Below are 22,893 nucleotides of genomic sequence, written 5' to 3' on the forward strand. Positions count from 1 at the left end.
TATATACCACATTAAAGAGTGTTTGCCTTCATTGATATGGCTGCAAAAAAAAAATAGTGATAGACAATAATTAGAAATATAGGGTATTTGTACAGGTTCATTTCAGTCTCTTTGTCTGCAAAATATAGCATTTCTAGTCTCTCATGAGAAGCCCCAAGCTAGAACCACCCAGCTGAGCCACTTCTGAATTCCTGACCCAAAGAAATTGTGAGACACAATAAAAGTTTATTATTGTTTTAAGCCACTAAGTTTGGGGTAATTTATTATGCAGCAATAGATAATTAATATACACATCCATGTCCTTTGCCATGTAATTGTGATGCATGTGAACAGGGTGTTCTTATATTCCCTTTAACTCTAAGCTTAGCCATTTGATTTGCTTTGGCTGATAGGAGGCTCTCTTGGGCCTCTGCCATCACCATGAGAAAAACATGCCCTGGCTAGACTGCTGGTCCAAGAGGAATGGGAGACACTTGGAGCAGAACCTCTCCAGCCAACCCAGAGACATGCATTGAGAAGCAGAGCCACCAATCTAGATTAGCTGAATCCCAGCTGGTCCACAGACACATGAGCAATAATAAATGATTATTGTTTGAATCAACTGAGTCTGGGGGTAGCTTTACCACTAGTGAACTGGAGTCAGATGGAGTCAGAGGATCCATGGGAACCTGAAGGTCTAGGCCAAGCCCTTAATTAGGGTTCTGATTTGAGGAGCTAATTGGAGGCTTCTAGCCTGAGTACCGAAGCCTTGCCTCCTAGGTCTAGGACCCACTTAGTAACTGGAATGCCAACTGCCCCCTGGCTGGAGAGAGCAGAGGTTCGGTATTTGGAGTTTCAGGAAATCCATGTCAAGACTGTTCATGAAGCACCTACAGTGGGGGTTTTTTTGTGCTTTTCCTAAAGTTTCCATAGTTTATTAATTCTCTTACGAAAAATCTGCATAATCACCACAAATAAAGTCATTGCAAAATCTGCACCTTCTTTTTGCCAACACCAACTTTCTTCAGTCGGTTTTTGTGTTCTTTTCACTGTTTTCTTGAGATCTTTTTCTTCTCATAAAGACCATGTCTTGCAAGTCTGTGTTTGGCTTCATGAATTGTAAATCATGCTGAAGCCAGGTGTCTTGCCACTACCAAAATGGGTTTTTTTTAAGCCAAATTCAAAGAGGACATCAAGTGTGGTTTTGTACATTTTAGCAAGTGTTTCCCAAATTTCTGTCTAAGGCACTGTTGCCTTCCTTCCCAGGATGAAGGTCATCAGTGATCATTTGTTTCCACTGAAGTAGTTGGTTGGTCATGCACTTCCTGGTTAGGCTATATACCATGTTGTTCATGATGGCAGTCGATCCTCAGCAGCCAGAGAGGACTACAGTGTTTTATATGGAGACATTATTGTGCAGTGTGCAAACAGAAGCACAGGATAGTGATGGAAAATTCAGAGCTTTGCAGACTATTCCCATAAAAATGGGTGAAGGTGGCCAGGGGAGGTTGACTAGAGAAAGGAAATAAGTGCATTTGAGTTCAAAGAAGCTAATTAACCTTATTAAAGTGGAATGGAGCTCATACTGAAAATTTTCTTTTATAGGTTAGAAATAGGAAAATTTCATTTTCCTTTCTCTGAAGTAAAAAATATCCCAAGTATATATACATGTAAAAACTACCTTTAAAAGAAAACGCATTTTAAGAGGTTTGAAAGTGAAACAGTGAGTACAGTATAAAAGCATTAAGATACTCTGGAGTGTATTTCATTGGTACATTTACTCACAACCTGTCTCTCTCATTGTACCCAAGGCATGTATTAACGAGCTAATAAAACATGGCATGTCATGTTTTATTGTTTGCTGGGCATCTGTTCAAGCTTGTTATCACTCACATATCCAAGACTTCAAAGATGCTGGTGGTAGTGATAATAAATACCTATAATTTTACTAACATCCTTTTTTCATAAAGTAGACACAGTCTTAAGTCATTCGTTGCAAATAAAACTGTTGAATTTATTCAGATTTAAAAGCTATTGAGTATGGTTTAAATGTTTTTTTATTATGAAATATATCAAGCATACAAAAGAGTGTATATGACAGATATATACAGTTTAAAGACTGAAAATAAAATAAAACACCTAGGTGCCCACTACCACATTTAAGAAATAATGCTGTCTATATTTTTTTAATCCACAAAATGTTTTTATTTAAAAGAAAAAACAGCAAATGTATTGTGAAGTAAGCATATTAGAAATCAAATATAGGAATATTATGTTAGATATGCAAAGGTGAGAAAGCAAAGGTTGATACAGATATGAAGAAGGCAGAAAAGCTCTTGGTGACTGAGAAAGCTAAGTGTGTATAATAGCCCTTTCGATTAAGCAGGCCCTCAAGTTTAGAGTGGGTATGGTTGGTGAATGTTTTTATTTGATAAATGTTTAAATTGAATTTGTACGCCATTTAGAGGTACTCCAGGTCACTCACTGTCAGCTATCGCAGCAAAACATCTTAAAAGGCAGTTTATTTGCCTGAGAGATGAAACATCACTATTAAGCTTGTAAATTGTTTAATAGAATACCACTTTGATCACAGGACAAGAATAGACCATTCAGAAAATGAGCCCAAGACCTCAATTACCATCTGTCTATATGCCAGTAAGTCCCGGTTTAATCTCCATCCCAGATCACTACTGAATATTTTGCTGCTTATTCAATATTTCCACCTGGTGGTATCGCAGGCATCTCAGACTCAGTACTTATAAGACCAGATGTATGACCTTTCTCTCCAAACCCATTCCATTGTCCTCTGTCTTCATGAAGAGCACCACCATTCATCCAGACTCTCAAGTCAAAAACTTATGAGTCATCCTGAGTACTTCTGCCCCTCACCAGGCTTAGCCCCATGGCTGCCTTACTCCATCTCCTGTATCATCACCTTAGCCAGAAGCATAACTGAGAGGGAGCAGAGAAAGCAAGTTGCTTTCCTCAGCACTCTCTTCAGTAGTAGACCGTGGTGGTTAAAAACAAACCAAAAAAAGGCCACAAATTCTTTAACTCTCCTCCCATTGTCTCCTATCGAGTGGTGAGGATATATGACCCTTGAACCTCAGTGGGCTTGTGAGCCCCTCAACTGATAGAATAGTGTAGAAGTGACACTACCTGAATTCTCAGGCTGGGCCATAAAAGGGTCTCTTAGAATTGCTCACTCTCTTGAAACGCTCCCTGTCTCTGCCCCCTCTCAGAACTTAACCACCATGCAGTGAGAGACCATGGGTAGGTGCTCCAGCCCCCTATCCCAGATGGGCCTAATGTGTGGGGGACTCAGCCAGTTCATTGGAAGTGGAGCTCTAGCAGTTCAGCTCTTGCAGCCCCAGCCCTCTGAATCATCCCCAGCTTTTTAGGCCTTCCCACCTGAGGCCCCAGACATCATGGAACAGAGACAAGCTGTCTTCTCTGTTCCCTTCCTGAGTTCCTGACCCACAGAATCTGTGATCATGATAAAATGGTGGTGGGTTTTTTGCCCGTGAGTTTTGGGGTGGTTTGTTACACAGAAATAGATAACTAGAATATAGATCTTTCCAACATGCTGGTTAAGACCATGCTGAAAAGATGTTGGGAGAAACAGTATAAATATACTTCCAAAACATCACTGATTGAATCCTAAGATTTATAGAGAAGGTAGTTACTTTATTCAGCTCGGGCTGCCATAACAAAATACCATAGACTGAGTGATTTAAACAACAGAAATTTATTTTCTCACAGTTCTGGAGATGAGAAGTCCAAGATGAAGGTTCTAGCAATTCAGTTTCTGGTGAGAGCTGTCTTCCTGGTTTGCGGATGACCGCCTTCTCACTGTGCATTCACACGGTGGAGGGAAAGCCGAGCAAGCCCTCTGGTGTCTCTCGTTATAAGGACACTAATCCCTACCCTTATGACTTCATTTAACCTTCTTTACATACTTACTGTAAATATGAACACACTGGCAGTTAGGGCTTCAACATATGAATTTTGCAAGGACACATACATTTGGTCCACAACAGTAGTCAAGAGCAGTGCCTTGTTGATGCCCTCACTCCCTCACCACCGATGGCACAGGCTGCAGCCTGGCTTTACCCCATGCCTCCCCCTTTTGCATGGTCCAAGATGCCGTCCTCTCTTGCCTGAGCAATTCCAGTAACCTCTTCCTTCACCTCCCATTGTGTGTGCAATCCTCCCATCTTCTCGTCTTTCTCCACACCACCAGAGATCTCAAAATGCGAATCTGATGCTGCTGTTCCTTCATTTCAACCCCCAGTAACATCTCATCACTCCATGGATAAATACCGAAATCCTGAAAGTGACCCAAAAGACCCTGCATAATCCGACCCAGTCTATCCCTCCAACCTCACCTTGTACCATTTTTACCCTCACTGTCTGCATATCAGCCCGAATAGCCTTCTCTCATTCCTCAGACATACCATTCTCCTTTGTGTTTACAATCCTTGCATACTTCTTCACCTTTACTAACTTATCCCTTATTCATCCTTCCTGTGTCAGCTCAAGTGTCACTTCCTCAAGGAAACTATTCCCCAAAGCCCCAGTCTCAGTCAGGTTCTTTTATTACTGCTGTCATAAAAGTATGTTCATTTTCCCCACTGGAAGTATCTCAGTTTGCAGTTACATATTTATCTGTGTGGTTATCTGATTGTCTGGCTTCCCTTCTAGACTGTAAGAACTGTGAATGCAAGGAGTCTCTGGTTTGCTCACTGGTGTGAACACCTAAAACAATGCCTTGTATGTAGAAGATACTCAGTAAATAAACAGATGAATGAATGGAGGAAATACAAATGGTTAATCAATGAAATTACTTCCCATATTTAAATGAAATGCCACTTTTCACCTGTTAAATTCACAAGTAAAACAATAATTCTACTCAGTGACAAGACAGTCTCAAACTTGGCTGGTCAGTGTGCATATCAGAACCTTTCTATAAAACAACTTGCAGAATATTTTAAGAAACTTTAAAATGTTCAGATCTATTGACCCAGTAATTCTAATCATAGACTCTATCTCTAGTAGCCAGCTTCCAAGGTGACCCCCAATGAGTCCCACCTCCTAGTATTCTGAGTCTAATTCCTTCCCATACTGTACTAGGTTGGTCTGTGTGACCAATAGCATACGGCAGAAACGATGGTGTGTCACTTCCAAGATTAGGTTATGAAAGATTGTGAAGCTTCCCGCCGGGATGTGCTCTCACTCTCCCTCATTCTACTGGATCACTTGCTCTGGGGAAGCCAGCTACCATGTCATGGGAGCAGCACTGCAGAGTGGCCCACGTGGCAAGGAACTAACACCTGCTGCCAGCAACCACCCGAGTGAGCTTGGGAGCAGATTCTCCAGACCCTTTTTGTGGCTGTTGCCTGAGCGAACAGCTTAACCACAGTCTCCTGAGCCATCCTGAGCCGTAACCAGCCAGCTAAGCCATGCCTAGACTCCTGACCCTCAGAAACTCAGAGATAATAAGTGTGTGTTGTTTTAAGATGCTACATTTGTGGGTAATTTGCTATGTGGCAATAGATAACTAATACTCCATCCTAAGGAAATTCTTCCTAAAATGTTTTAGTAGTTTGCTAATGTTGGCAAATGCAGACTTTATATAGTATAAACATTTTTCATCTTAATGAATTAATTCATTGAAATGCTTTCAGCTGCAAAAAATGGAAAATCCAATTAAATAGATATAAAAGTAAGGAAACATGTTTTACTCTAACTGAGCATGCAGAGGTAGTCAGGCATCAAGGGGCAGTTAACATGACAACTCCAGATATCATGGTTTTCTCTATATCTCTGTTCTGCTTCCTAGTGTCCTCTTTATTATCAAGCTTGTGGCAGTTTGGCTACAGTAGTCCTGGGTGTGGCTCATCCAGACAGAGCAACATCCACAGGTGCCACTTTTGCCTGGATCTCTTTCTAGGAGCTCTGCAGTAGACTTTCCTCATGTCTTATTGCCTTGAATTGGACCACATGCCCATTCCTAAATTGATCATTGGCAAGAGCAGTGACTACCTGAACAAAATTAGGGGTTGTTAGTAAGGAGAGAGAGGGAAGTAGATCCTCGGTGAGCGACTGTCGTGTACACAGTAGGGAGCTATCTTGTTTCACTTTTTGAGCAGCTCAGATTGCTCTTGCCTCTCAGTTCCCGCTGGCCACCACTATATGTCATCCCTGCTTACCTGGAATATAACTTAACCCCTAATGGATCTTCCAGTTGTTGCCCCTCCAGTCCAAACTGCCTCCGAAGCAACCCATCTAACTGCATGTGTAGTCATATAACTTCCTGCTGAAGACAGTTTTCTAGCACCTAAGTAATAAGATCCAACCCTCTGGACCTCTTACCTACCTGACTGGTCTTGTCCTTCTTCATCTACCTTTCCCACTGTCTGCTTCAACAATATGGAACTAATATTGATGCCCAAAGTCATCTCATACCTTATCTTCCTGGCTAATTCCAGTTTATTATTCAGAACCTGATTCAGCTAACAGTTCTCCAACTGAAGCCTCGCTTGGTAAAATCTAGTCACTCCCTTCTCTGTGCTGTAAGCATAACTTTCTTTTCACATACCAAACTAGTTCCTGTGTACTGTCTTTCTCCCTTACTGAACTTCTGCTAAAGGTCAAGGAGTAATACCTAATTCTCAAATCTGTAGTGCCTGGCGTAGTAAGCACACACAAAAATTAACTGAACTGCATCTACTGCACATTTGCATGGTATGTCAAGCACCAACATACACTGCACGTTTCAGAGCAAGCCAAGTTTCCCTTTGGTGCTGTTTGTTCATCTCAAAGAATTAATCAGCGTTCCCTACTGCCCCTACTGTGCAACCCCTCTGAAGACTATCTGCTGCCCTCTAGCTGTTCAAAGCTTTCCCCATCCCAAGGATACCCCTTGCTGAAGGATTTGAGCTGTAAAATAGTCTTCCCTTCTCCATCCTGACCCCTCCTCAACATATCATTCCCATACATCTCAGCAAGAACTGACTGGTGGGGAGTACAGGAAGGGGCTGGCTAGCCCTAGACCAAAGAATTCCTGACTTTTAAATTCCCTGACAACCGTTCTCTCTAATGTGTGAGTAAAATTTTAATAACATTATTTATTATATAGAAGCACTTTTTAAAACAGACTTTAATTATACATTTATCACATCAGTTTCTCTCCCATGATTTACACAGATACCTACTTTACTATCTCCAGTGTGATTGGATTATAAATCAAAGCAAATTATTTCATCCTATTAGATGATGCTGTTAAAATGTTATACTCTTTCCCCCTTCCTCAGGATTCCTGAAAAAATACTATGATATCTACTATTCCTAATCTTGTTACTTATATGCTCTAGATTCTTGGATCTTTTCAGTGGATATTATTAAAAGACTTAATTTACAGGTTTAAAATGCTTTGTTGATACATAAATGAAACATGTCATTTACTCTTAAATACAACCTACTTTTTAAACTATAAAAGATATTTTTAAGTATTTCTACTATGTATTAAGCAAAATAGAATCCGACTGCTATACAGCTAAGACCCATCTCTGCCATTTACTAATGTCTGATCATGATCGAAATAGTCTTCCAGTCTCCTTACCTATTGAATGGGAATAATGATAATTAAGATTTTTGAGAGGTAATAGAATAATGAACATGAAAGTGTCATCACATATTGTTGACTCCCAGGAAATATTAGATTCTATTCTCCCCCTTGCTTTCTTCTTATCCCTAAATTTAGGGAGTCTTTATTGAAATTTTCCCTGACTTTTTAAAAAAAAAAATAAAGCTGGTATACATTTTGGCTGTTGTTTAGCTTCTCAAAATAGCTGAAAAGGCTAATTCAAAGCAAACATTTAAAATGGTGAAATGTGGCATTAGATCTGATCTCTTATCAGACCCAAATTTATGCTGCATAAATATACAAAGATATATTTTAAAGATAAATTATAAAGGTAGCAGCTCAGTATATGAATCTGAAGTAAGAAGCATGACAACAGGAAATATTTGCATGCTTTCTTTAAAATACTTTTAACACTCTTCTTCTCTGATAATGTGAAAGATAGAAGTTTGGCTCGGCAGGTTCTGGTTGGGGCTTGAACATCTTCCTGAATCAATTAGTTTGCCTTTGTTCTGTGACCATGGACTAGACCTTTAATCCCAAGCAGCCACTTTACAAACACACTTTCTTTCATGTAAATAGGTATGTACAAATGTATTACTACCATTAGGAAAGCAACTCAAAGTACACATTCCCCAGACAGCTCAGTAGCAGAACAGAATATTATATCTGAGTACAACCACCAGTGCCACTATCTTGGGAAACATCATCTTGCAAGCTTCAGGTTTTTTTCCTGTGTGTTTTTTGAACTAACCTTGCTTGAGCAAAAAGGTCATGTTACAGTGAATGAGAGACCTACGTTTTAAAAATTAATATCCTTCAGTCTGACAGTCATTCAATAGGTATGTTGACGTATATTACCTTTCTGAAAAAGAGAAAATCCCATCAAAAGTCAATGTTCACTGAATGTATCCTCCTTCTATAAACTGTACAGATGTAAGTTGATGCTCTAAGTATATCTGAATCTCATTTACTCTGACTGCACTCGTTCATTTCATACCAATTCTGTATATCTGATGTCTGAAGATACTAATTTGGATGTGGTTATCAAACTAGTTTCTTGGTATTTTACAATTGTACATTAACTTTTCCTTTGTAATAAAGCATGCTCTCTTAATGTATACATGGCAAGCTGACAGAAATGAATGGAGGGACTTTGTTTCATTTGTAACCAAGGTCACGATAGGTAATAATTTAATGTTCAGGGAATAAATTTTCTGATTAATTTAGGAACAGAATTATTGACTTATGACCTGATTAACTTACGATAGCAGATTTCAAGGGACTATATATTAATTGTTTCTCGGCTATCTGAATTTTCTAATTTTTTTTTCGGAGATCGTGTATTACTTGAATTAAAATGTAGAAATGGTGAATAATAAAATGTCTTAATCACAGTAAGGAAAATATAATAAAACTGAATCTTTGACCATTGGAGATCTTCCAAGAATTATTCTGAGATAGAACTATATTGATTTATCTATTATATTAATATCCACATATAGATAGATATAGATGTCATTCCTGGATTGTGAGCTTCTTGAAGACAGGCTATTCATTAATAAATATCTATTAATAAATATATTCATATCTATATTGCTTTACAAAGAACCTAACCCATAATAGAAACTAAATAAATGTTTGTTATATGAATACATGAAGATGGTATACAAACCACGAAAAGTTAATTGAGAATCATATAACTTTTTTAAATGTTAAGCATTTGAGACCAAGAAATGTAAAATTTTATATTCATTACCCCTTTTTCTTTTTTAGCAACTTTATTGAGATATACTTTACATATCATAAAATTAACCCATTTCAAGCATACAATTCAATGATTTTTAGTAACTTTATTGAGTGATACAACCATCACCATAAATCAATTTTAGAACATTTTCACACATACCCTATTAGGTCCCTCATGACCATTTACAGTTCCCACCCCCAGCCCAGGCAACCACTAATCTCCATTTCATAAAAATGGAATCATTCAGTACGTGGTCTCGTGGATGGCTTCTCTCACTGAGCGTAGTGTTTTTGAGGTTCATCCATGGCGTAGCATGTGTCAGCGCTTTCTTCCTTTTTATTGCACAAGAGCATTCCATTGAATGGATATAGCTACTCATTAATTTTTAAATTTTTTAAAAGGACACAATTACTTAATGTAACAGATGAACACAGTTCTATTCATTTAACAAGCATTTGTTGAAAATTAAATGTGGCCTAAGTGAATAAAAATGTAAAGGTGATTAAGACTGTCCAGTCCTCAAGGAAACAAACAAATAAGCAGTCATACAATTCAGAGAGAATTAAGGGCTATTTTGAAATATGAATAAGGCTATGTTAGTCTAAAGAGGAAAGTATTTCTTGAGAGTATTTGAGAGTGTTTCTCAAAGAAGTGATATTTGAACTGGATGTGTTCAATTTAATGGGAGGAGATGATAGTCTCTTTGAAAGGAATAATATTTTTAATTCACCCAAGTGTGAAAATACATATTTTATTCAAGAAACACCAAATTGTCCTGTGTTGTTGAAATGCAGGTCTCAGAGGGGCTATTTGGGGTAGGAGAAGGAGCCAGAAGTATTGCCTGGTACCATTGCCTTGAATCCTATGCTATAAGAGCTTATCTTGATTCTGTGGGTGGTAGGAAGGCATTCAGGGAAAATTATTTCAATTCTTAATTATGTTCAATATAGGAAGAATAGGGGAAGGTGGAAAAGAGGGAAAGAGAAAGATACCAAAAGAAAGATAAAGATTCAGCAAATATTATTGCACACTTAATGCACTCTGTTGGGTGCTGATGATTCAGCAGAGGGCAAAACGAAGAGCTTGCTTTCATGGAGCAGACATTCTAGTGACGGAGACAGGCAATAAGCCATTAAACAAATAACTATATCAGGGGTCCAGTAGTATCAAGGAAAAACATTTCAAGCAAGGTAGAGAGACAGGAAATGATGGGGAAGGGATGTGGAATTGATATTTGATTACAGACCCAAAAGCAATGAGGAATTGAGCCATATAAACATCTGGGGAGAGTAAGTGACAGAGAATAGCAGGTATGGAGGCCTGAAGGAGGAACAGGCCTGGAGTGTTTGCAAAACAGCACAAAGGCCAGTATGCTTCTGTCTGGCTTATGTTTTAAAAGGATCACCCAGGCAGCTGGATGAACAATAGACCATAACCTTGTATGTATTTAATTTCACATGTGTGGGGGCTTGTATGTAGGATTAATTCCTGGAAGTAGGATTGCTGAGTCACAGCGCAGATACGTTTGTAATTTTGATAGACATTACAAAATTTCTATCCAATCTCCACTTCCACCAGTCATTTTTTTTTCATTTTCATGTCTTTTTAGTATCATTATTTATTTGTTTATTTATTTTATTTTTTACATATCTTTATTGGAGTATAATTGTTTTACAGTGTTTTGTTAGTTTCTGTACAGATGTAATACATCTGTATTACAAAGTGAATCAGCTATATGTATACATATATCCCCATATCTCCTCCCTCTTGCGTCTCCCTCCCACCCTCCCTATCCCACCCCTCTAGGTGGTCACAAAGCACCGAGCTGATCTCCCTGTGCTATGCGGCTGCTTCCCACTAGCTATCTATTTTACACTGGGTAGTGTATATATGTCCATGCCACTCTCTCACTTTGCCCCAGCTTCCCCTCCCCCCACCCCGTGTCCTCAAGTCCATTCTCTAGATCTGCGTCTTTATTCCTGACCTGCTGCTAGGTTCATCAGTACCATTTTTTTAGAATCCATATATGTGCGTTAGCATACGGTATTTGTTTCTCTCTTTCTGACTTACTTCACTCTGTATGACAGACTCTACCGGTCATATTTGAGATGCCTGTTTCTTCACAGCATCACCAACACTGAATGATGCTTTAAGGCGGTGGAAAGTGGTTTGTTTGTTTTTGGTTTTTTTGGTCAGAAGCCCCCAAATCAAGATGTTGTCAGGGTTGTATTCCTTCTGGAGGCTCTAGTGGGGAATCCCTTTCCTTGCCCTTTCTAGTTTCCACCTTCATTTCTTGGTTTATGGCTTCATCCTCCATCTTCAGACCCTGCTGCCTCCCTTGTATGAGGATCCTTTTGACTGCATTAGGCTCATCCAGTTAATCTGGGATAATTCCTCCATCTCAAGATCCTGAACTTAACATAACTGCAAAGTCCCCTTTACCGTGTAAGGTAACATTCACAGACTCTAGGGATTAAGATGTGGCTATCTGTGTGGGACCATTATTAGCCTACCAAAGGGAGATTTGTCATTCATCTGTGATAGGAAGTGCACATACCTTTCCTTATTGTCTTTTGTCTTCTATTGTTGTCTGTGGTTCTTTTGCTTTTATTTTTTGCTATGTGGAGTTTATCCTGATAAATTGTGTAAAATGCAGATCAGTCTTAATTTTCTTCCAGAAAGCTATTCAGTTGTACCAGCACCATTTACTGAAAAGTCCAACTTTTCCCTAAACTATAGTAAATTCCTGTGTATAGTTTGATTGATTCCTGGACTTTCTATTTTGTTCCATAGTTTGTCTATCTAAAAAGTGCGCTTTTTTTTTTTTTTAATTACCGAGGCTTTATAATATAGTGTCTGGTAGGGCTAGACATCATTAGCTCTCCTCATCTACCTTTCTTCCCCCCACCTCACCCTACACTGCTCTTCTTTTTCATGGCTTCCTGCTTATTCTGGTTATTCTTCATGCTGTTTCCAATATGAACTTTAGAATCAGCTTGCCTAAGTTGGGGGCCGGGAGGGGTGGTGTTAATTTTATTGAAGTTACTTTATGAGGTTGGATCTTACTATCTTTAAACATGATATGCCTTTATATTTATTTAACTTGCTTTCCTTCAGTAGTACTTTAACATTTTCTTCATATCAATTTTGTATATTTCTAAGTTTATTCCCAGCTTTTTAATCTTTTTTTCATAGATATAATGGAAGAAAAGACCCTATTTACAATACTTTCTGATTAGTTTTTATGTATGAAAACTATGGTTACATCTATTATGTTAATTATAAATTATATTGGTTTTATATGCTGCTACCTTACTGAATTATCTTCTTGTTTTAGTAGTTTTTTGGTTGAGTTTTGTATATTGGTCTTCCCCAATATACAGTTATACTGTCTTCAAATAGTGATAGTTAAACTCTTCCTTTCTAATTTTTATACAGCTATCCTTTTCTTGCCTCTTCTATTACATTGTTAAATAGCAATGGTATTGTGTTCATCTCTGTCCTGTTCCTGATTTTAGGAAGAAGGGCTCATGTGTTTCCCCATAAAGTATTTGCTGACTTCTGGGTGATCATGCATGCTTGTGCACACACACACACACGAACACAGGCACCTGTCGTATTAAAGAAATATACATCTGGAATGAGGGCATTTTTTTTTCCTTGTTAAAATAGTTCCTGTTTCTGCAGAAACTTCATTATTAGATTAATCTGTGATGGATGAGCTATCATAATTCAAGTATACAGTTCTTTTTTTCTATCAACTATTCATTGTCATGCAATAGTAAAAGCATTAAAGATGCAGCAAGCTTACAAAGTACTATTTTCTAAAAGAAATAGGAGGCATTTTCTTCTTTATTATTGTACTTTTGGTTATGCAGACACTTCGATGTTATAAATTTTTATGTCCCCCATAAATCTGGTCAGAAATTACTTTTGATTTTGTTGATTAAGTTAAACAGTCTATAGTAGGATAGAGTACGGGGTACAAGTGGTCCAAAGTAAGATAAAAAACTACGATAAAAATGATAGATCTTAAAAAAGAAATTGGTTTATGCACTAAACATTTTGTGCTTTGGTCTAATATTAACATGACGTCTGTGTAAAATGACAAAAAGAACCAGTGTTGAATCACGTTCGTTATATTTCCGGTCATTTTGCATTATCCCAGATTGCTAAATGTGCTCTTTGCATGAAGTTTGAATTACTGTATACATTTAGTGTCCTATATGACATTTTTGTCATTGGTAGCGATTTCAGTAATTAAAATGGGAAACAGGAGCTTAGGTTATTTTCCTTACCAAAACTATGTTCCTTGGAACCACATTACTATGATGGTTTTTGTGCTCTTGTACATTGGATGTCTTAAGCTGAGTGCAGTTTAGGGGATCCTTTCTATATAATTACAGGAAGGTCTTTCTTTCCTTCAACACTGTGATCTGACCAGTGACAAATCTGTACTATAGTATGTAAATGGCTAACAAGTCAACTGCAAACCAACTGAATGTACAAATCTTAGTGCTCGTGCTGAAATCTCTTCAGAATAGTGATCATGATCTCAAAGTTTATTTCAAAATTTGCAAGCATCAGGTGTCAGTCAAAATTGAAGATGAAACACTAATGAATTCTCATGCTTTAGGTATACTTGCTTTTTAGATTTTTTGGTTCTCTGCTATTTTTACCATACTGTTTCATTTAAATTTCCTACACGCAGGACTTCCCTGGTGGCGCAGTGGATAAGACTGTGCTCCCAATTCAGGGGGTCTGGGTTGATCCCTTGTCAGGGAACTAGATCCCACATGCATGCCGCAACTAAGAGTTCACATGCTGCAACTAAGTGTTCGCATGCCACAGCTAAGGAGCCCGCATGCCTCAACTAAGGAGCCCTGGAGCTGCAACCAAGGAGCCTGGCTGCCGCAACTAAGGAGCCCTTGAGCCTCAGCTAAGGAGCCCGCCCACCACAACTAAGACCCGGCACAACCAAATAAATAAATATTTTTTTAAATAATAAATAAATAAATTTCCTACACGCTAACTTCATTTGTGCCATTGAAATAAAATTGCAGTATATACATTTAAAAAAAAGAAGAAATACGCATCTGTTCCTGTTTCTATTCAGAGCTTTTTTCCCATCAAGAATAGGAGTTGAATTTTGTCAAATGCATCTTTAGTATATCTGGAGAGATAATATTGTTTTTATCTAGGTTTATTAATATGATATTAACTTCACATATTTTAAAATCCATTCTCAGATTTCCAAAATTAAATGCTATTATTTATTTGTAATGTTTTATGAAGCAGTTTATGCACTGTTTCTCCCCAAGTGGCTTTTTGATTATTACACAATACCATGTTGCATATTTGTAACTGTTGCTATAAGTGGAACTCTCTTTTTGTTTAAAAGCATATAAAATTAAGTCGAGAATTTGATCTGACCAATGGGTTGAAGATTCCCTTCAACATGGTGAAAGAGGTGGGGCTAAATCTAAGATCATTTTTTAATGGTGTCTAAGTTTTCTTATTATTTTTTATTTTGTCCCCAAATAATGGTGGAAGGAGAAGGATTGTAGTATGGGCGGCAGGAAGTAAAGTGTTTGGGTTAATTAATCCTTCTGGATGGGTTCTAGTTAGCTTGAGGTTTCAAAGAAACACCGTAAAATGAGCATCATTATGTATATGGCTTCATCATTCTTGTCCTCAGAGAGCTAACTGCCTAAAGCAGAGCTGTCCACTAGGGTAGCCACCAGCTCCTTGTACCTACTGAGTACTTGAAATGTCACTAGTGATGTGCTGTAAGTGTAAAATACACACTGATTTTGAAAAGTTAGGGTAAAAAAAGAATGTAAAATATTATTAATAATTTTATATTGATTATGTTTTATTTTATTATAGTAATATTTTAGATATATTGGGATAGATAAAATGTCATTAAGATTAATGTCACCTGTTTCTTTTTACTTTTTTAATGTAGCTACTAGCAAATTTTTAATTGCATATGGGGCTTACATTATAATTTCATTGGACATCACTGGTCTAGAGTCAGTAGGTATGTGTATGCTTATGCTTACTTAAAGATACTACCGTGATTTTCATAATGTAAAAAGATGAAATTAAATAAACTACAGTTATGTCTTCCCTTATCATCTTGTTTCTTCTTATGGGAATAAACTTTGATGAATAGTATGATCTAATCATACTCCATTGTAATGGGTTACCTTCTCTCTGATTTTTCTATCTACCTGCTTATAAGAGAATGCAGTTCCTTCACTATGCCCTTGACATTTTAACATAAGTTAAAGACAATAGGATCCTTGTATTTTGGAATACTAACACTTAATTAAGAACTGATATGAATCTAGAAGAGAGTTAGTTTGAAGGTCTAAGTTTCTAATTTTGCCTTATAAGTATATTTTAATAGAAGTTCCCTAGCTCAAAATAAAATTTGCTTCAGCATTTCTTTCATTTTTTTCCCAATTACCCTAAAAAAGCAGTTCCCACCTCCTTAGTTCTCTTTAGGTAGAGGTGATGGTCAGCATCTTTTAGTTCTGTCTTATTGCAACAGCCTGAGTGTTTTGAATAGTTCATTTCTTAATGCTTATTCTTCAAAAACCGAAACAATTAAATTACTCCTAAAACCTTTTTATCTTGGCTTTTGTTGTAATTTTTAGGAAAATCATATCACAGATGATATTGGAATATTGACTTGGAAGGAGCAGACTTTTCTCTCCCATGGTGCTTTATTAGCAAAGAGCTGCCAAGCTGCAATGGAATTAGCAAAGCATGATGCTGAGGTTCAGGATATGGCATTTCAGTATGGGAAGCACATGGCCATGAGTCATAAGGTATTTGCATACCCTTTCTATTTTTTCTGTATTTAAATAGCTAAAATGATACGCAAGAACCCTTTTACCATTTAATAAACTGCTTTTATATCTCAAAAACTGTTTATTGAGTACATAAAATCTATCATTCGTGGTGGTTATTACATAATATAAACAGTACGATTGGTGAGTACTGCATAATTTTGATAGAAAGCTACAGCTTACTTAAACCATATTTGTGATGTTTGTCTCTTCTTACCACCTGAAAGGGTTCTTGAAAGAACTCTTGCAAATTATTAAATAACATGTAATGTTGCCAGTCACAAAATGGAAGAATATTTGCATTTTTGTTACAGTTCCCTTATAGTTCCTATGTAAAACAAACTGTGGAAAGTTAATGAAATTTAGAAATATATGGAGCAAAATTGAAAGCTTTAATTCCAATAACTGATTCTTTTGAATGGGCATAATGAAATATAAGATGTCTCAAGATTAGCTGTTATTTTGTTACCTCCATGTATATGTAATTTTAAATTCCATTTAGTACATATTTCTTAGATGTCACTTAAATAGCTCATAAGAAGTGGGAAATATATACAAAAATATGTAATATCTCCAGATGAGTTTTTATGTACTTTATTAAATCTTTGATTAATTTATTTATTATTTGATTATATTTATTAAATAAATATAATTTCTGATCCTTACCTTGAACTTAAAAAGCAAAATAAAGGCTGCTGCCAAATAAAAAAGGAATATGTTAGGGGAAAAGTATTTTAGAAGTTTTTTTAAGATTATTGTTAATCATATGAGCTGTTCTTTTGCTTATTAAGTACATCTAAAAACTGAGTTCCTTAAGCTTAATTTTTCACTGTAGTAACTGGTGCTTCTGAATATGACTAAAACATGCCAATGTATATGCATTTCACTGATTTAACTCTTTTCACTACTCCTTCTAGATAAATTCTGATCTCCAGCCTTTTATTAAAGAAAAGACCAGTGACTCCTTGACTTTTAATCTAAACTCAGCTCCTGTAGTCTTACATCAGGAGTTTCTTGGAAGAGATTTGTGGATTAAGCAGATCAGAGAGGTAAAATGAAATTACTCTTATTTTAGGTACCAATAGTATTTGGTTGATTTTAAAACATAGCTCATATTTTATGATAATCTAAGACTAATCAGCCATATGGAGCATATAGATCAGTCATATAAGAGCTTATTCATATAACAGGTAAAATTCTTAATTTATAATATACATTTTTGAGAGGTAAATGTTAGTTAAAAGTTAGAGACTGCAGTACTGTGTTTTCTTATTATCTGAATTCATAGAAAACTGCAATACAAAATCTGTGCCTGTGATGAATACTAATTTACTCAGATGATTTTTTTTTTCTAAAGGCTTTCAAAAATTGGGCTATGGTAACAGCACTACCCTTTAACTGACGGCAACTTCCCATATGTAGACTCTAGCACAAGCTGCAGAATTCCAGGAGCTCCGCCTGTCACTTCATTGGGTTATTTTAAAACAAACTTGGATCCTGAATACTCAAGTTCTGAGGCATTATCAAAGGAAAAAACAAAAAAAGTATGGTTAAGTAGGAGGGGTAAAGGGACTTGGGTGAATTTTCTACTTTTTTGTGGGGGAGGGAAGGTATGGAAGATGAGAGGGAGCTTTTTTGGGTTTTTCTTAAATCCAGAAACTTTTTTGGGTTTTTTTAAATCCAGGTACAAAAAATTCTTGCCTTTTTATCCGAACCTTCATGGAATTTATTTAACTTGGTTGTTCTAATTGATTGGGTTAATCTGAGACTGGACATGGGAAAGCAGGCACAGCTGAGGCGGAGGTAGATGGCACACTTCAAGTAGAGAGACCCTCAGATAATCTGCTTTGGAAAGATAAGATTTTCCCTCTCCAACCACTCCTCCCTAATAGATCTCAAAATACTTACAGCCAGCTTAAAATCGTTATATTCACCAGGTAGAAAATGAGAGGATTCCTTTCTGGGGAAACTGTCAAACCCAGAGGAAAAGCCCTGCAGATGTGGACTTTTGGGGCTCCCTCAGTAAACATGCTGTAACCCTGGCCAGCTGCCTTACAGTGAGGTCCACCAGTTGATGAGCCTCAGAGTATCCAAGGGCACAGAATATCCAACTGAAGTAGAATAGCTAATAAAGGACCAGGCGTTTGAGAGCAGCCTCTGCCATGAAAGAACAAGTCAAAAGCAAACTGAATAAAAAAAAAAAAAAAAAAGGAGGGAACTTAGAGGAAACAGAGGCAGTGCAAGGGGGAAAAAAGACATTTCCAAATGTACTACAATCAATATATTCAGTGAGATAAGATATTAAATCCATGAAATAAGAACAGGTGATATGTAAAAAAGGACAATTCAAGAATAAGAAGTCAGAATTATAAAGTACAAAAATATGAAAGCAGAATTAAAAAAAAAAAATCAGAAGAAGGGGCTTCCCTGGTGGTGCAGTGGTTAAGAATCCGCTTGCCAATGCAGGGGACACAGGCTCGAGCCCTGGACTGGGAAGATCCCACATGCTGCAGAGCAACAAAGCCCGTGTGCCACAGCTGCTGAGCCTGTTCTCTAGAGCCCGTGTGCCACAACTACTGAAGCCCACGCACCTAGAGCCGGTGCTCCGCAACAAGAGAAGCCACCGCAATGAGAAGCCTGTGCACCGCAACAAAGAGTAACCCGCCGCTCACCGCAACTAGAGGAAGCCCTCGTGCAGCAATGATGACCCAACACAGCGAAAAATAAATAAATAAAATAAATAAATATATTTTTTAAAAAAATCAGAAGAATGGAAGATATTAAAAAAATCTCCCAGAAAATTGACTAAAAAGACAATAGAAAATAGAAAAGATAAGAAAATTAGAGGACCAATTTGAGAGATCTTATATCTATTATGAGTCCCAGAAAGAGACTTCATGAAAATGGGGATGAAAAATTAATAAAGAATTAAAAGAAAAGAAAAATTCTAAGAAATGAAGGACCTGAAGGTGTCTCCAAATTGAAACGGCACTCTAAATTATGAATTTTAAAAGACCCACACCAAGTGACATCATTATCAAATTTTGAAACAATGGGGATAAAGAAGAGATCTTAATACTTCCAGAAAGAAAAACCTACGTACAAAGGATCAAGAATCAGAATTGTCTTAGTAGTGACACTGAAAGCTTCAAGACAATGAAGTAATAACTTCAACATTCAAAGAGAAATTGTTTCCAACTTAGAATTTTATGCCAGTCATACTATCAAGTGTGATGTTAAATAAAGACAATTAAAGCATAAAGTCTCAAAAAACTTACCTCCTAAGCATCTTTTTTTAGGGAGCTGGTGATGTATTCTATCAAGGGAATAACCAAGAAAGAAAAAGATGTGGAATTTAGGAACTAGGGCATCAGACATAGGTGTGAGATGATGGGAATTCCCAGGACAATATGAAGGGAAGAATAATAAACAACAACAAGAATGCCAACAATAAGAGCACTTACTTTGTGCCAACCACTGTTCTAATGAGAAACCTGAAGCAGAGAGAGATTAACTTGAGCACAGTCACACAGCACTGGTAAGTGGTGGAGCCAGGATGCAAACCCAGGCAGCCTGGCTGCAGGGCCCACATCTGTAAGTACAATAACATGCCACACTGTCTCTCACCCATGCAAGTCCTAGGCTGATGGCTCTGCATCCAGGCTTGACTGGGACAAGAGGACAGACATCTGCAGAAGTAATATCTCCAAGGAAACAATGGAACTGATGATCCCCTAATGTACTTGGCCATATTGAGAATTTAGGGACAAATTAATAATAGGAACATAGAAAACTAAGGGTACCAGTTACCACTGCTGCATAACAAATTACCCCAAAACTTAGCTGCTTAAAATAAACATTTTATTATGTTCATGGATTCTGTAGGTCAGGAATTTGGACAATGCACAGAAGGGATGACTGCTCCATGATGTCTGGGGCCTCAGCTGGAAAGACCCAGAGGCTAGAGGTGATTCAGTGATGCTGGGGACTGGAATCATCTGGAGTCTCCACTCACACCTGGCACCTAGGCTGGGCTGTCAAGAAAACCAGGCTTCTTACCAACCAGAGTACTCACACATGGCTCCTCCACTTGGCTTGGCTTCCTCACAGCATGGCAGCCTCAGAGTAGTCAGACTTCTTTCTTGCCAACTCAGAACTCCAAACACAAGTGTTCCTTCCAGCAAACAAGGCAGAGGCTGCATCTTCTTTTATGACCAGCCTCTGAAATCACCCGCCATTTTCATGATCTCCTATCAAAATAGTCACAAGCGGGCTTCCCTTGTGGTGCAGTGGTTGAGAGTCTGCCTGCCAGTGCTGGGGACACGGGTTCGAGCCCTGGTCTGGGAGGATCCCAAATGCCGCGGAGCGGCTGGACCCCATGAGCCACAACTGCTGAGCCTGAGCATCTGGAGCCTCTGCTCCGCAACGGGAGAGGCTGCGACAGTGAGAGGCCCGCGCACCGCGATGAAGAGTGGCCCCCACTCACCGCAACTGGAGAAATCACCCACACAGAGACAAAGACCCAACACAGCCAAAAATAAAAATAATAAATAAATTAAAAAAAAAAAAAAAGTCACAAGCCCACCCAGAATCAAGGGGAGGGGCTGTATACCTCAACTATCACTGGGAACAATTTCAAAGAATTTGGGGCCCACTTTTTTAAACAACCACATTAAACATATGATATAAAATGAGGCAGCTCTTAGCTGTAGTGAATAAATTTTTAATGTATAAGAAAGAAAATGTAATCATAATACTTTACATGGCTTAGAGGATAATATTTATATAGCATAAAAATATAAATACCAAATACTGATTTAAACCAAAAAGTATAATCACTGGGGAGAGGGTAGGGGAAAGGAATGTTTTTGGTCATGTAAGAAATGTAATTATTCCTTTTATCATAGGATCAATAGATAATGTCTTAAAATTTAAAAATCAAGAAAACAGTATTTGTAGATAAACAGAAGAAACAGCTAAAGAGAGGGAAATGAGACAGACAAAGTCTGGAGAGTGCTAGGATATTTTGTTAGAAGTCTTGTGTTATTAGACTCTTTAAATACTTTACATATATATATATATATTCTTAAACCTTTGGTTTAAAAGTTTATATACTTTGCTATAGTAATTGCACTTCTAGTAATGTATCCCAAGAAAAATATCAGAGATGTGGGCAAAGATTTACATATTAAAATATGTAGTAAAATACTAATCGTAAAAGGAAGAAAATGAAAATTGATCCATTTGAAAATAGAAAAAAGTTAAATGAAGTATAGTACAATAAAATATTACACAACTATTGAATATTGTATTATGAGCATTGTATTTGTGTGTTTTTTGACAGCTGAACCAAAAATGTATATACAGATGGTGTTAGTAGCTCTAATTGGGTTACATTAGAATACATTGCAGATATACATTTTGGTTGAAAAGATCCAGCTAAATATGTTAAATGAAAGCTATCAAGTCTCCATTGGCTATTCACATATATACATATATATATGTGTGTGTGTGTGTATATATATATATATATATATATATATATATATATATATATATATGCAGCATAGATATTAATTTTAAAGAAGCTTCACAGGAAAGGAACATATTTAACTCTTAGTGTCTTTGCAAGCATGCAGAGTTGTAAATATAGACTACATGAGAGTCCAGGATTTCCTAAACAGCTGGTGAAATATTCCCAAATCATTATCTTCAATTTGATTTTCAGTTCAAAGGGATATCCTTTCCAAATAGCCTATGCCTTAGGCATTATCTCAAGTAAATTAAATAGATCTTGTCCAGAGGTCAGTAAACTCTGCCAAGATGACACCCATGAGCAGATGGGGTTACATCCTCCAACCTAGGTCCCCTGTGATCATCTCTAAATCCTCATCCTTCAGGAAGAACTGGCAGTTTATTGCCCACCTCAAGGCCCCACCAGACTGCTGTGATTTGCTCCATGGACTTCGGGCCCTTCTTATATCTACATGTCTGAGTCATGAACAGGGTCACAGAAGAAGAGAAGGTGAATTCGTCTGAAGCAAATAAGAAATTTAAGAAATCAGTTTCTGTCATGCAGGGGGCAACATTTTTCAGATTAAAGACTCCTTACTTGAGTTTATTTTAATTTTCTAAATTTTATTCATGTTTATATAAAGCTGTCTATAATAATGATCTTGTTCTGTGAACACCGCCTAGTCAGAGTTAGGGAACACAATTTGCATAACACTTGAGAGGGACATTCTATCCTGAATCTCAAGGAGGCTGCTTATTAATCCTGAAATTAGTTCTAGTGCTCTCTTTCCAACTTTCTGTGTATTTTTCTCCTCTGCATTTTTGTAAACCTTTCTTCTCCCAGGTTTTGAATTTTATTGTAAGATCCTTAAGGATCATAGTGAATTTACCTTTGAATTACCAATAGTCCTGTATAGTAACTTACTTGGAATAGTCATCTAATTAGTATTTGTCAAAAAGTGTGTGTGGTGTGGTCTTCGGGGGACAAAACTGGTGGCACCCTGTTTTGTTAAATAGAAAGAATCAAGTTGGCATAGCAGAAATGGTCCATAGAGGACCAGGATTTGGAAGACCTGGATTCCAGTTTGGGCTCTGCTAGCATCTGTTTACCTTGGTCACGTTCTTTAACATCCTTTTTATTTTTT

At 37.3% G+C, this 22,893-nt stretch overlaps 1 protein-coding gene across 3 annotated transcripts in view; it reads left to right on the top strand.

The window, feature by feature from the left end:
* The window catches only part of PDSS2 (decaprenyl diphosphate synthase subunit 2), a 263,549-nt gene that overhangs the window by 193,059 nt on the left and 47,597 nt on the right, over positions 1 to 22,893 (top strand). For all 3 annotated transcript variants that reach the window (XM_059941480.1, XM_059941479.1, XM_059941481.1), the window contains 2 exons: positions 16,040 to 16,213; positions 17,152 to 17,283. In XM_059941480.1, the coding sequence (XP_059797463.1) occupies positions 16,040 to 16,213; positions 17,152 to 17,283 (306 nt within the window). The remainder of the gene's footprint in view (positions 1 to 16,039; positions 16,214 to 17,151; positions 17,284 to 22,893) is intronic.

The sequence above is a fragment of the Balaenoptera ricei genome, chromosome 12, assembly GCF_028023285.1.
Source record: "Balaenoptera ricei isolate mBalRic1 chromosome 12, mBalRic1.hap2, whole genome shotgun sequence".
In the NCBI taxonomy this organism is placed as follows: Eukaryota; Metazoa; Chordata; class Mammalia; order Artiodactyla; family Balaenopteridae; genus Balaenoptera; species Balaenoptera ricei.